Below are 12,620 nucleotides of genomic sequence, written 5' to 3'. Positions count from 1 at the left end.
GTTCCACGACAGTCTACAGTGCCGCATATTGACGAAAATCCCACTTTTCATGCAGTGCAAGTTACATTCCAGACCTGGATCTAATGGAGAATCCGTGGAAAGAACCGAAAACTGCTGTTTACAAATACTCACCATCCAACCTTACTGAGCTCAAGCAGCAAGGAAAAATAGGCAAAACTTTCAGTCTCACACCCTAGGGTCTCTTGATGTGCAAAACTGATAGAGACATACCCCAAGCGACTTGCAGCTGTAACTGCAGCAAAAGTCTGAAAAGAGCTGAATTATTCTGGACGCCCAATTTATCAGTTTTTTATCTAATGCAATAAATTTCATTCCACTTCATTATTTTGTCCCATTTGTTGTTGATTCATCCCAAAACAATACAGTTTTATATCTTTAAGTTTGAAGCCTGAAATGTTGAAAAAGGTTGAAAAGTTCAAGGGGGCGGGATACTTTCGCAAATACTTAGAAACATCTGTCCGGACTGAATTGTGCCAAGCAGGATTTGGCCTTTTACTCTACATCCTCATTTTTCATTACACATGAGAAGATTAAGCCAAAATCACTCTGTCTTTAATCGTAAGATTTTTAAAAAAAGGAAAATTTAAGCCATTTTGGAATTGTGAAATGAATAACTGGTCGTTTTTATTTTGTTACCCATCTCGGATCTCAGAGAAAAAAAACTAAATTGGTCTGTTTTTTGTATTTGGAAATTAGGAAACCGTTTGTTTTCCAATTTTGGATTTTTTTATTACAAAACCAAAATCAAAAGGCCAGCATGTACACAGACCAAAAATAGGATCACTCTTTTGAGTTTTCATCAGATATCTAGCTGCAGCATTTTGGATGGCTTTTAACTACAGTCTGGTGGTAAAGAATTACAATAGTCCAGCCCTAAAGTAACAAATCCATGGACTAGTTTCTTAACAGCACCCCTGGACAAGATATTTCTAATTTTTGCAATGTTTTGCTGATGATAGAAGGAAATTCTAGAAACATACTTGATATGTGATATAAACAACAATGATTTATAGAGAATTGTAACTAAGTACCATCTGCAAAACAATGGAAATTAATACGTATGCCGTCTAATATTTCTACCAAATGGGAGCATATACACTGCTCAAAAAATAAAGAATACACTCAAATAACACATCGCAGATCTAAATGAATTAAATATTTTTATTGAATACTAAGAGTTGAATGTGCTGAAAAAAAATCACACAAGGATCATCAATGGAAATCAAATGTATTAACCAATGGAGGTGATTTGGAGTCAGACATTAAATTAATTTGGGTAAACGTACAACAGGCTGATCCAACAATGATATAATCTTCTTAAAGCAAGTCAAAATGAGGCTCAGTATTGTACGTTGTTAGGATTTCAGTTTGTGTGGGTTGTTTTTGTGTTTTTCTCTCTCCCCCACCAGGTGGTGCCCTGTTCTCGTTGGGACTCCCTGCACACCTGCGGCTCGTTGGGTCATTACCGGAGGAGTACTTGAGCAGCGGGCTGTCACTGCCTCAACAGCAGAGTGTTTGCCAGTTTTGGGTACTCTAGTCAAGCTGAGATTAGCAGAGTCTAAACCTTAGCATAGTTTCTCTGAGTCTGATCTTGTTTTTGTCTTTGCTCTTTGGCAGGAAGCCTTCCTGTGTAACTGGATAGCCTGGACCTTCTCCCCATGGAAGAATTTACTGAGTTCACACTGAGCAGTGGAAAATCTCCACATGATCCGTTGAAGTCCTCATCTGGAAAACCAAGTGACAGTCCGCTCCTTTACTCCTCTGGGTCCAACGTATGTCTGCCTGTCCGCTCTCCAACGAGTTCCCTCTTCTCTGGATTAAACTCCCACAAACTGGATGCAAAGATTAACAAAGAGCCCCCCAAACGTGAGTTTTTCTCCAGCATATTCAAGCCTCAGTCAACTGATCACTGTGATCCCCCCTTCAGACTTTCCGGCTCCGGTTCACCAGTCCGCTGAGTTCCAGCTTCTTCTTCAGTGTTTTTCTACATTCAATAAACCTGTTAAACTTTTTCCCTTGGCCTCTGAGTGGTTATCTGCATGTGGTCAGATCACTAAAACCAAATACGACATACGTGACATCCACATGCTCCTGAGGAGTTGGTGGATGGTCTCCTGAGGGATCTCCTCCCAGACCTGGACTATAGCATCCGCCAACTCCTGGACAGTCTGCGGTGCAATTTGACGTTGGTGAACTGGAATGAGACATGATTTCCCAGATGTGCTCAATAGGATTCATGTCTGGGGAATGGGCGGTCCAGTCTGTAGCTTCAATGCCTTCACCTTGCAGGAACTGGTGACACATTCCAGCCACATGAGGTCTAGCATTGTCTTGCATTAGAAGAAACCAGGGTTCACTGCACTGGCATATGGTCTCACAAGGGGTCACAGGATCTCATGTCGGTACCTAATGGCAGTCATGCTAACTGTGGTGAGCACAGGGAGGACTGTGCAGCCCTCAAAAGGAATGCTGGTCCACACCATTACGGACCCACTGCCAAACCGGTCATGCTGAAGGATGTTGTAGGAAGCAGATCAATCTCCACATTGTCTCCAGACTCTCTCAGATCTGTCACATGTGGTCAGTGTAAACCTGCTTTCATCTATGAAGCGCACAGGGCGTCAGTTGCGAATTTGCCAATCCTGGTGTTCTCTGACAAATGCCATGCATCCTGCACAGTGTTGGGCTGTGAGCAAAACCCCCATTTGTGAACATCAGGCCCTCATACCATCTTCATAGAATTGGTTTCTAACTGTTCCATAAAGTTAAAAAACAAACCACTGGACTTTGTTTTCCAAGTTTTAAGATATTCCATCCAGGAAGATTTTACAATTCAAAATGTCTGAATTAGCTTTGAGTTCTTTGTGCTTTATAGAGTAGCCCAACAAAGCAACAAAGCACATTGAAACGTCTTCAAACTTGGAAAACAAAGTTTTAGAACTTTTTGGAATGACTATGAACAGGATGACTGAAAATTTTCAACAGCATACAAACACAGTTCAGATTCTATGACTACCTCAGATGCTGGCTCACCTTCAGGGATAAACCAATCATAGTTAGAGGGATGGACGGTTCAACAGAGCTATGGCTCTAGGTGAGTTTGGCAACTGTATTAAAAATAAATCTAGGATTAATATTATTCTCCTCTAACAATGAGGATAAATATGCTCATGTTGCTTTATGAAGGACTTTTTAAACAGCAGTAAACCACTTTTCCAGACTAGGTAGGATTCCAGTTGGCATGTAGAGCGCCATTTCCTCTCCAGTTTCTTAGCATTTTGCTTCAAAGTGAGCTGCTCTGCCTTAAACCAGGAAACTAGCTCATGCTGTAATACCACTGGATGCAAACATTCAGTGTCATATGTTCATTATTTACTGTGACGCCTACAAACTGGTTATACAAGAATGTTTCACAGCTTGGATTTAGTTTCATTTTAAATTAAGCTTATTTTCTTGAAGGACTACTTTGAATATGTTTTTGAAAGTAAATTATGCTATTAATTGTTCTCAGCATCTTTTATTTCCTTTATTATTTTGGATTCCAAAATGCCACCTCTACAAGACCCTGCAGTAGATTTATGCTCTCACTGATTTATAAATTTAATCATAAGGTTGATATACTGTAGAAACCGTAAATCAGCTGGTCAGCAAAAATTAATCTCTACCAGCTGGAAAACTTGATCAGTCCATGTAAGGTTTGCATTACAGATGCAGAAACATTTCAAAGCAGAGAGGCAAGGATTCCATTCTTCAATCACAGCAGAAAAACAAACACACAGAGAAGAATACACACCCACATTTAAACAACCCAGCTTTCTGAATTATCAGCCTGTACCATCTCTAAGGGGTGGAAACTTTAACATTTACACGTTTGTGCAGAAGTGAACTAAATTAAACCTCTAGAGGAAAAACAATTAATAAATAACACACATTTACAATTAACTTAAATAAATTGAAGCTAAACAATACTCCAAGTCAAAACAAAACACAAAACATCTCCCCTCCTTCTCAGTTAGTATGGATTTCCCTTACAGGGGTAAATCCCTCACAGTCCAAAAAAGATTTTAACTAATCAAAACACCCAGAAGCATTTTTTATATTACATCCACAATGCTTTGTAATCTGGTGCATTCTAGTTTTCCCTCCTCTTAAGCTTTCCAGCAGTTTTTTGTAAATAGTATTTTTGTTTTGTAAAAATATACATGCACACTTTGTGTACTTTTTAAAATAAATTCTGAATGTCTTATCAAAAGTAATGTTTTAATAGAGAAATGTAGTGTGTATGGTTCCTCCATACAGATAAAAATATTCAGTAGTTCTTAAAAATATGCATGGTAATGGAAATTTAGATGAAAGGAAAATGTTTGAAGAGGGTTTGGAGCTGTGGAAATAAGAAACCACAGTCTAAAGTAAAACTCATCCAGGGGTTTCCAAAGGTCTGAACTGCAGGTAGAGTCACATTCCAGGTGTTAAACCTTTATGAACAGCTTTCAACCCTCACCAAACATGACTCCACCCTCTGAAAATCCTGCTGCAATGTTCTGTGGATAGTTTTCTTTTCTTTCAGACATTCCCAACTTATTGTAGCTTTTGAATGTAATCCTCCACTCTATTCTCCCTGACTAACTATGATGGGTTAGCAGACACCCTCTAGATTGGTTTGAATCATACCTCTCTGATCTACACAATTATCTCAGTTAAAATCTCCCAGATCCCAGCCATCTCATTATCTCCCATTGTTACCCATGGATGTGTCTAATCTAATTTTAATAATCTAATCCTAATCTCGATCATACATTTCCCTCCTACATCTGGTCATGTGCTTTTTACAATCAGCATCACGTTCCACTGTAATACTGACAATATCCAGCTCTACATCTCCACACAATTCCCTTAGTGACAAATTTTTATTTTACTTTTTTACACCAAGCGTTATAAATCTTTAAAACTTTTTATGAATCAGACATACTGTTGAGTTGATATAAAAAACCTTTATTGAAGCAGCTGCTCAATATTTACAAAGATGTTTTACTGTGTAAACAAATGATGCATTTTAATGAATAATCTAACAGACAGAAGTCAAATGTAGCCCAGGAGTCATTAAGTTCAAACTTAGAGGTTTGCTTCTTTATTAAAGGGTGGATATTGTAAAAATAATAGTGACATATCTTCAGAGACTTGTTTTATTATTCCTGAGTTTCAATCTCACACTCTTTATTATGTTTGAATCTAGTTTTGTTTGCCTGTAGCTGATTGGCTGCAGCACAGATCCGGTTTGGACTCAGCAGCTACTAGAACATCACAGACTCTTCAGAGATAAATTCACTCCTGCTGGATCAGAACATTGAAACCAAAGAGGAGGAGGAAATCATCCCTGGATTAAGAGTTTAATGGAACACAAAGACTACATTTCCCACAATCCTCAGCTCTTCTGAAAAGTCTTCAGCTTCCTTCTGGCATCTTTATGCTTCTTGCGGTACTCCTAAAGAAACAGATAAAAACAGATGTGTTTAGTTCTTTACTCTGCCTCACCAGACAGACATGTTTTCTGTAATTATGGTAGAAGAACCATTGGAACTTATTCCTGTATATCTAGGAAACAGAAGAGTCTACCAGCATAAAAGAGATTTTGAAGAAAAACAATGTAAATTCCTCCTGATTTTTGTTTTCTGCTTCTAATCCTCTCAGATTAAACTTTTGCAGAAGTTTGTGAAGATCTTTCTGCAGATTATTGATTTAAGGATGTGCTGCTTGAACAAAACAGTGCAGACATTTATACTCCCACTAGGGAGCAACAAAGTAGACTTTAAAACAGCATTTTCAGTCTGACTTAGGAACCAAAGTGATTCCATTCACTCTGTTTAGTTCAAAGAATCATTGTTGGAGCTGATGGAAATGATACAGACCTGTTTGAGCGTAATCGTCCTCTCCTCCCACTGCTCCCTCTGCTGCTCCAGCTGGGAGGTTCGACAGAACAACCTGAGTCCCTCTGAAGGAGGAAACAAATGAGAGGTTAAAACAATTAGCCAGACTTTAACTGAACCAACAGGGAAATCATTATGTGTTATGTTCAGAACTTAAAAAGAAGCACCAGCACCACAAAGTGCCATAAAACCCCCCACCTTTCAGTCTGTGGTCATCAGAAGAGAAGAAGAAGAAGAAATCAGGCTTTGAAGGAGCCTCCACTCTGTGAGAGAAACAAAAACAAAAGGTAGAAAGTTTATCTTAAATAAAATCGATGATGTTTTTTTGTCCAAAAGCTTGTCAGTGCAGAGAGTTTCCTTCAGGAGGACAAAATATCTAAACAAATAAATTTTTTGATCCATCAAGAAATGCCACATTTAAAGTATTTTAAGAGACTCAGAAATCAGAGAAAAGATCCTGGTCTGTTAAAAAAAACCTAAAAATCAAAAATAACAAATGGATTTGGTTAAAAATAGTTTTAATCTCAACTTAATCTGGAGCCTGTTTAGCTAGAGAGGATCTCAAATGTTCAGGTGATTAAACTCTTTAGCACCCCCTAGTGCACAGCCTGATGCACAAACACACCGGTTTGGTGCGGCTTTTTCATCTCTGATAGGATTTTTTTCCATGTCACACTGACTGCATATAGAGAGGCTCTGACTAGGCAGGGTGAGCAGATCTGTGCAGATATTTTTTACCTCCGTCTCTGCTATAAACAAATGAAAATCATTTACCCCATTTAACGGGGACAGATTATGAAAAGTAACAAACAAACAAAAAAAAAACAACCGGTGCAGCAATAGGCTGAAGCAGAGCCTATAGCTTATAGCAAATCTTTATACGCCTTTATTAAAAACATAAAGAGATCTACGCCTAAAGAAAAGAAAAACCCAGCAATTAACGTCGTGGGATGGTTTCTATGCTGATTCAGGCAGAGAGGTGATTCTCAGAGAGATCTGGGAAGTTTATCCAAGTTTTGCTTTTCTTTTTTCATAGAGGTGAGAGCAATATGACGTGCTTAATAACCTGCTCCACTTTATTTTGTTTTTTTGTGAGGCTCAACAGGATCATTACTTTACTATATCCAGTTTTTCTGCTCCTTAAGTTTTTTTTTCTTCCTCGAGGAGATTGAAAAACTGGACTTTGTCTCGTTGTGAGGCTCAAAGAGGATCACTACTTATCACAGAACTAAACTTGTACAAGCATCAAAAATGAAGCAGCTCCCTTATTTTTGATTCTCCTGCTGCTTGCAGTCTGAGCGTATCATTAGAAATGCATCCCTGTAGTTGATGCAGCTGATAAGATTTTTACAAATTGTTGTGTGAAAAGTTTGATTCATCCAAAGGATCTTTCTTTTAATAAACCTGATTTTATGCTTTCAATTAAATATCAGTCTAAAGGAAAGCCATAAACATCTACAGACCTCTAAATAACTAAAGTTATTCAATATTTACTGATGCATTTATTTGTGCATCAGCAGCAAACTGTTCTGACTTCGTCATCAACTATGATATTTATTTACTAAAAGTCTAACTATCTTGTTTCCTCTGCTGGAATTTTATCATAAATTGGATTAAATTAAAAACCTGATAAAACAAACTGCAGCAGTTTTAAGATGAACTCGGATCTTTTCCTCACTCTGTGTTTTTAGCCTCAGAGCTGCTTTGCTTCTGCTCTTCCTCCTCTTCTTCCTGCTCCTCCTCCTCAGAGCTGCTGTCATGGAAACGTGGGTCTTGATGCCAGGAGACCTTGGGAGCCTGGATCTTCTCAGCTTTGTACTCGGCTGTTGAAGAGATTAAAGGGATCAATAGAAATATGCTCCATACGTTGGTCTGATTAACGGATTTGTTGAGACTCACTCGTTTCTCCGCTTCCATCCTCTGATTCGTCTCCAAAGAAGGAAAACCTGAATCCAGTGGATTCCTCAGACTTGGTGCTGGGATCAGCTGACAGGAGGGAGGACAGCGCCTGTTCTTCCTCTTCTCCTCCCTCTTCATCCTCCAGCTGATCCCAGTTTCTCTCCTCCTCTCCCTCAGCAGAGCCGTCGTTGGTCTGTCCGAACACGGCCTTCAGGTCTCCAGTCACCTCGAAGTAAATCTCTTTGGAGACTTCAGGAAGCTTCTGAGCCTCTTCCCTCTTCTTCCTGCGAGCCGCCTTACTGCAAACAGAACAAGAAATCCACAGGAAGCTGATGGGAAACCTCTGATTGGATCTCTGGCATTTGCATAGTTGAACCTTCTCTCATAGACAGATATATTTAAATTAAAAATCTGCTGCTAAACTGAGCTAAACTTTGAGTGAAAAAGTGTCTGCAGACTGATGGGGGTGGCCAGGAAGTGGTCGGTTTCAGCTTCAACAGGAATTAGACTCAGCCATGGAGGAAGGAGCAGGTTTGAACTGAGGATGGAGGTCGTTTCTTTACCTCTCCTTCTGGGTTTCATCTGTTTTGGTCTCAAACGCAGCGTGTTCCTCTTTGCTCGGGTCGTAATGCAACGCAGACACGTCTCTGCAGAAGAAAAAGAAAGACTTTAGTTTCAGAAAAGTTAACAGCTGCTCAACTTCTGACTTCCAGACCCACCTGAACTTCTTGGCTTTTCCGGACGTCTTGCTGCTGCTTTGATGGCTGCTTCCAAGGACGCTCTGCAGGATGGACAGATTCTTCTTCTTCTCCTCTTCTAGAGCCTCATCGTCGTCCATCAGACTCTTCTGTGCTTCTAAATAAACAATTAAAAACCCATGAATGTTTTGTTTTGGTACATAGAGATCTGCAGGAAGTGATGTCATCAAGGATCTCCTAAGAAGGACACAGCTTTACTGCTGACTGGACAGAAACTTTCAGGGCTTCATGTTGGAAAAGGTTCTCATTTCTTCTGCTGGAGGGGGATGAGTGGATCTGCTTCACTGCAGCCTGAAGTGACCAAATCCGATTTTTTTGGCCCCTATGCGACCTGGATCTGATCTTTTCATGGCAGTCTGAACAACTCAGATCACATTTTTTCCAATGCGACCCAGGCCGCTTGGCCATGTGGTCCTGAATTCGATACACATCTGATCTTTCCATCCGACCTGAATGTCATTAATACCCGACAAAGTCATTATTTTGCATCTTGCTATGCAGAAGCTGCAAGAAAAACAACAACCACAGCGGATGATGATGCGGTGAGCAGTATTTATGTTTAACCATATTGAAAAGATTGTGTTTTTATGGTTGGGAAAATTGCTAAATGCGCTCCAGCGCTACCACCCATGTTTACTTCTGTAAACACAAAGCACGCTTGGTTGTGACATCACTGCGTTCTCTACTGCGCATGCGGGACACTTAGGTTGTATAAATGCAGTTCAAACAAGAGATCACATACAAGTCGCATATATTTGGAAATGTGAACTGCAACGCAAAAAAAATGTATTTCACAAAAAAATCGGAATTGAGGATCAAGGCCTGCAGTGTGAACGTAGCCAAAAGTTGAAAATGCTGGTAAAGATTCTGAGTTATTCTAAGTTAAAAACAAACCACTTGACGTTGTTTCCAAGTTTGAAGACGTTTCTCTTCTCATCCAGGAAGCTTTTTCAATTCAAAATGTCATTATTGTGTCCTCTACTGCGCATGCGGGAAACTTGCGTTGTATGAATGGCGCTAGTGCCTCTAACATTACTCAGCTCCAGAGAGTGCAAAACGCTGCAGCTCGTCTTTTATCTCTCACTCAAATATGAGTGCGTTACCCCAATGTTAGCCTCATTACACTGGCTCCCTGTACATTTTAGGATTCATTTTAAAGTTTGTTTATTTATTTTTAAGTCTCTCCACGGTCTTGCTCCATCTTATCTTTTTCATGCATCCTTCCGTTCACTCAGGTCAGCCGATCAGCTGCTTCTTAAGGAGCCAAAAACTAAACGGAACATTAGGGGCCACCGTAGTTTTCTCTGTGGCAGCTCCAAAAATGTGGAACGACCTTCCATTGCAACTTAAATTGTCTACTTCTTTGTCTGATTTTAAATCGCTCTTAAAGAACTCATCTCTATTCTTTGGCTTTCTAAACTGTGTGAGATGTTGATTTTAGTCTGTGATACCAAATTTAAATCAATTTTATTATAGATGTTATACTTTTGATTTTTATTTAATCTTTTATGCTTGTATGTTTTTTTAAAAGTCTGTGTAATGGTGTTATGTTGTTTCACTGTACAGCACTTTGGTCCTTTGAGACATTTTAAAGTGCTTCATAAATAAAGTTGGATTAGATTGATTGCAGTTCACACAGGAGATCACATACAAGTTGCATATATATGGAAATGGCAACACAAAAAAAACCCAACGTATTTCACAAAAACAAAATCAGATTTTAGCCTTAAGGCCTGCAGTGTGAGCGTAGCCTTAAACACAAATCTAATCTGAACCGTTTACCATTTATTTCATGTTCCTGCATGCACAGACCGTATCTGCCGGTCCTGACATGGAGTCTGTTATGATCTGACAGAGAAAAGTATCATGCCGGATTGGAAGTTTTATGTTTGTAACACCAGATATCTGTCCTGCTGAACTAGCAGCACAGATGTGTTTTATTCAGTTTATAGATGATGATATCCTAAATATCCAGCATTACTGAAACTCTACGCGTTTCCAGGAAGGTTTTAATGTTTTTTCCAGCTTTTTAAAATTAAAAAGAGAAAAATCTGCAAAATCTGCAACTAAAAGCAACTTTAGAGACTTCAGATGCTTTAAAAAAGTATATGAGCAAAGAAGTGATTAAATGAAAAAAATCAGCAGAAATTAGACCCTATTTTCTGATGTAAAGATGCAGCTAATAACTGCCAGAGATCATGAAGCAAAAGATGCTTTATCTTTGATTTATCAGCAGGAAAGAAACTAATTGGTTCTGTTTGGTTTGACCCGTTTGATCATTAATGAAACATCCTGCTTTTATCCTGACTTCATCTTTATCCTTTAACCTTCTCACCTGTCTGCTTTTCCTCCTCTTCATCCTCCTCTTCCTCCAGAAACCGGGAGTCCATCCGGAACCGTTCGTCTGTCCCAAAGCGAGACTGTAGCGCCATCAGCTGGATGAAAAACACACCATGGTTAGACTTTGAATCCCAGAGCTCTGCTGACAAAGAGCCTGGACCTTATAAAATAAAATATTCAAACTGACATTAAAACGTAAAAAACTGCATAACTGCACCACATATTTCAATGCGTTATTTTTAATTTTTTTGCACCAGGCTTTTTCTTCCACACTGTTTACATTTGATCACTGCTGCACTTTAAGAAATGGAAACGTCATGACAGCTGTACAAAACCAAATTTCGTTTGAACTCTGTGTGTAAAAAATGACAATAAAAGCCATAAGAGCAGAACTTTAACTCGACCCGACTGCAGCTTTGGACAGAACCGCAGCAGATTCTCCTCAGGTCCTCATCAATGACTGATTTACTGCTGTCCAAGAAAAGCTGTGATTAATCTCAACCTGAGGGCTCAGACCTTCTGTCCAGCTGGACCTTCAAACTCTGGCCGGATGTCAAATCTGCTGCAATCCTCTTCTTCATCCACTTCCTCATCATCGTCGCTGCCGGCAAACAGCTGCGGACCCGACAGCTTCTGGCGCTCCTGGAAACAGGCAGAGGTGAGTCGCTGCCCCACGAGGAGAACGGGAACCAGAGATAATCAAAGGACCGCAAACTCTCTGACATCATCACTCACCGCTCTCTGTGAGGCCATCTGATTGGCTGCTTCTCCGTCAGATGAGGCGTTGTCTTCTGATTGGCTGTCCTGGATAACGGACGTCTTATTTTCCTCCTCATCATCTGAGCTGAAGACGATGTGTTTCCCTGAGGTTGGAGGTGGAGCGTCCTGATGGAAAGCAGGAAACAAATCAGACAAGCAGGAAGGAAAAAAGCTCGACTGCTGCAAAGTGTTTACATCATCGTTCTTAGGTGGAGGCAGAGTCAAAACGATTTCTTCTGGGATTTTATCTTGTTTCAATGTTCAGAAACCTTAATGTTTAAACAAAAATTAACATGTAGAAAAGTTAAAAGAAGGGCCAGAATTCAAATGATGATTTTTCTTAATTTAAGGGGAGAAATCAATGTGAACCAACCTGGTCCAACATGAAACAGTATTTACCAATTTGTTAAATCACTAATTAAACTTAATTTCTTTAGTCTCAACAACGGCCAATTACTGCTAAACCTGTAGAAAGAAGAGATCAACCAATGAGAGCCTGTCTGACAACATGAAGTAGGCTTAAGGATCTCAAAAAGCAACTCAACAAATCCTGATCTGAAGTCATCCAAGAACAGATGAAAACGTCATCGTCACCCATCAGTCTGGAGAGAATCACAAACCGACTTCAAAGGCTTTAGGACATAAGAGATCTGCAATGAGAACCATGATCCACAAATAGAGGGAACATGAAGCACTCTAGAACCTTCCCAGGACTGACTGAGCTGCCAAAATTACTCCAGGAGCTGAAAGACTCATCCAGCAGGTCCAAGAAAAACACAGAAAAACAACTAAAGCTCTGCAGGCCTCACTGCCTCAGTTAAGGTCAAAATTCAGCAACCAGGCAAAACAAACTGGGACCAGAACCACTGCTGATCCAGAAGAACACAAAGACATGCCTCACACTGAAAAAACATCTTTA

The 12,620-nt window shown here is 39.7% G+C and overlaps 1 protein-coding gene across 1 annotated transcript in view; it reads right to left on the bottom strand.

The window, feature by feature from the left end:
* Positions 1 to 5,069: 5,069 nt before the first annotated feature.
* Positions 5,070 to 12,620, bottom strand: part of LOC107091002 (nucleolar protein 8-like) — a 20,282-nt gene continuing 12,731 nt past the window's right edge. Inside the window, exons 5-13 of the mRNA XM_015384699.1 lie at positions 11,678 to 11,830; positions 11,459 to 11,584; positions 10,938 to 11,037; positions 8,564 to 8,699; positions 8,408 to 8,491; positions 7,845 to 8,143; positions 7,624 to 7,768; positions 5,928 to 6,208; positions 5,070 to 5,503 (exon numbers count right to left, since the gene is read on the bottom strand). Coding sequence (XP_015240185.1) covers positions 6,079 to 6,208; positions 7,624 to 7,768; positions 7,845 to 8,143; positions 8,408 to 8,491; positions 8,564 to 8,699; positions 10,938 to 11,037; positions 11,459 to 11,584; positions 11,678 to 11,830 — 1,173 coding nt within the window. The 3' untranslated portion in view covers positions 5,070 to 5,503; positions 5,928 to 6,078. The remainder of the gene's footprint in view (positions 5,504 to 5,927; positions 6,209 to 7,623; positions 7,769 to 7,844; positions 8,144 to 8,407; positions 8,492 to 8,563; positions 8,700 to 10,937; positions 11,038 to 11,458; positions 11,585 to 11,677; positions 11,831 to 12,620) is intronic.

This window comes from Cyprinodon variegatus, unplaced genomic scaffold (genome assembly GCF_000732505.1).
Source record: "Cyprinodon variegatus isolate N-32 unplaced genomic scaffold, C_variegatus-1.0 Scaffold320, whole genome shotgun sequence".
Classification (NCBI taxonomy): Eukaryota; Metazoa; Chordata; class Actinopteri; order Cyprinodontiformes; family Cyprinodontidae; genus Cyprinodon; species Cyprinodon variegatus.
Note: the sequence above shows the minus strand (reverse complement) of the source record. Positions and strands in the feature narration are given on the sequence as shown.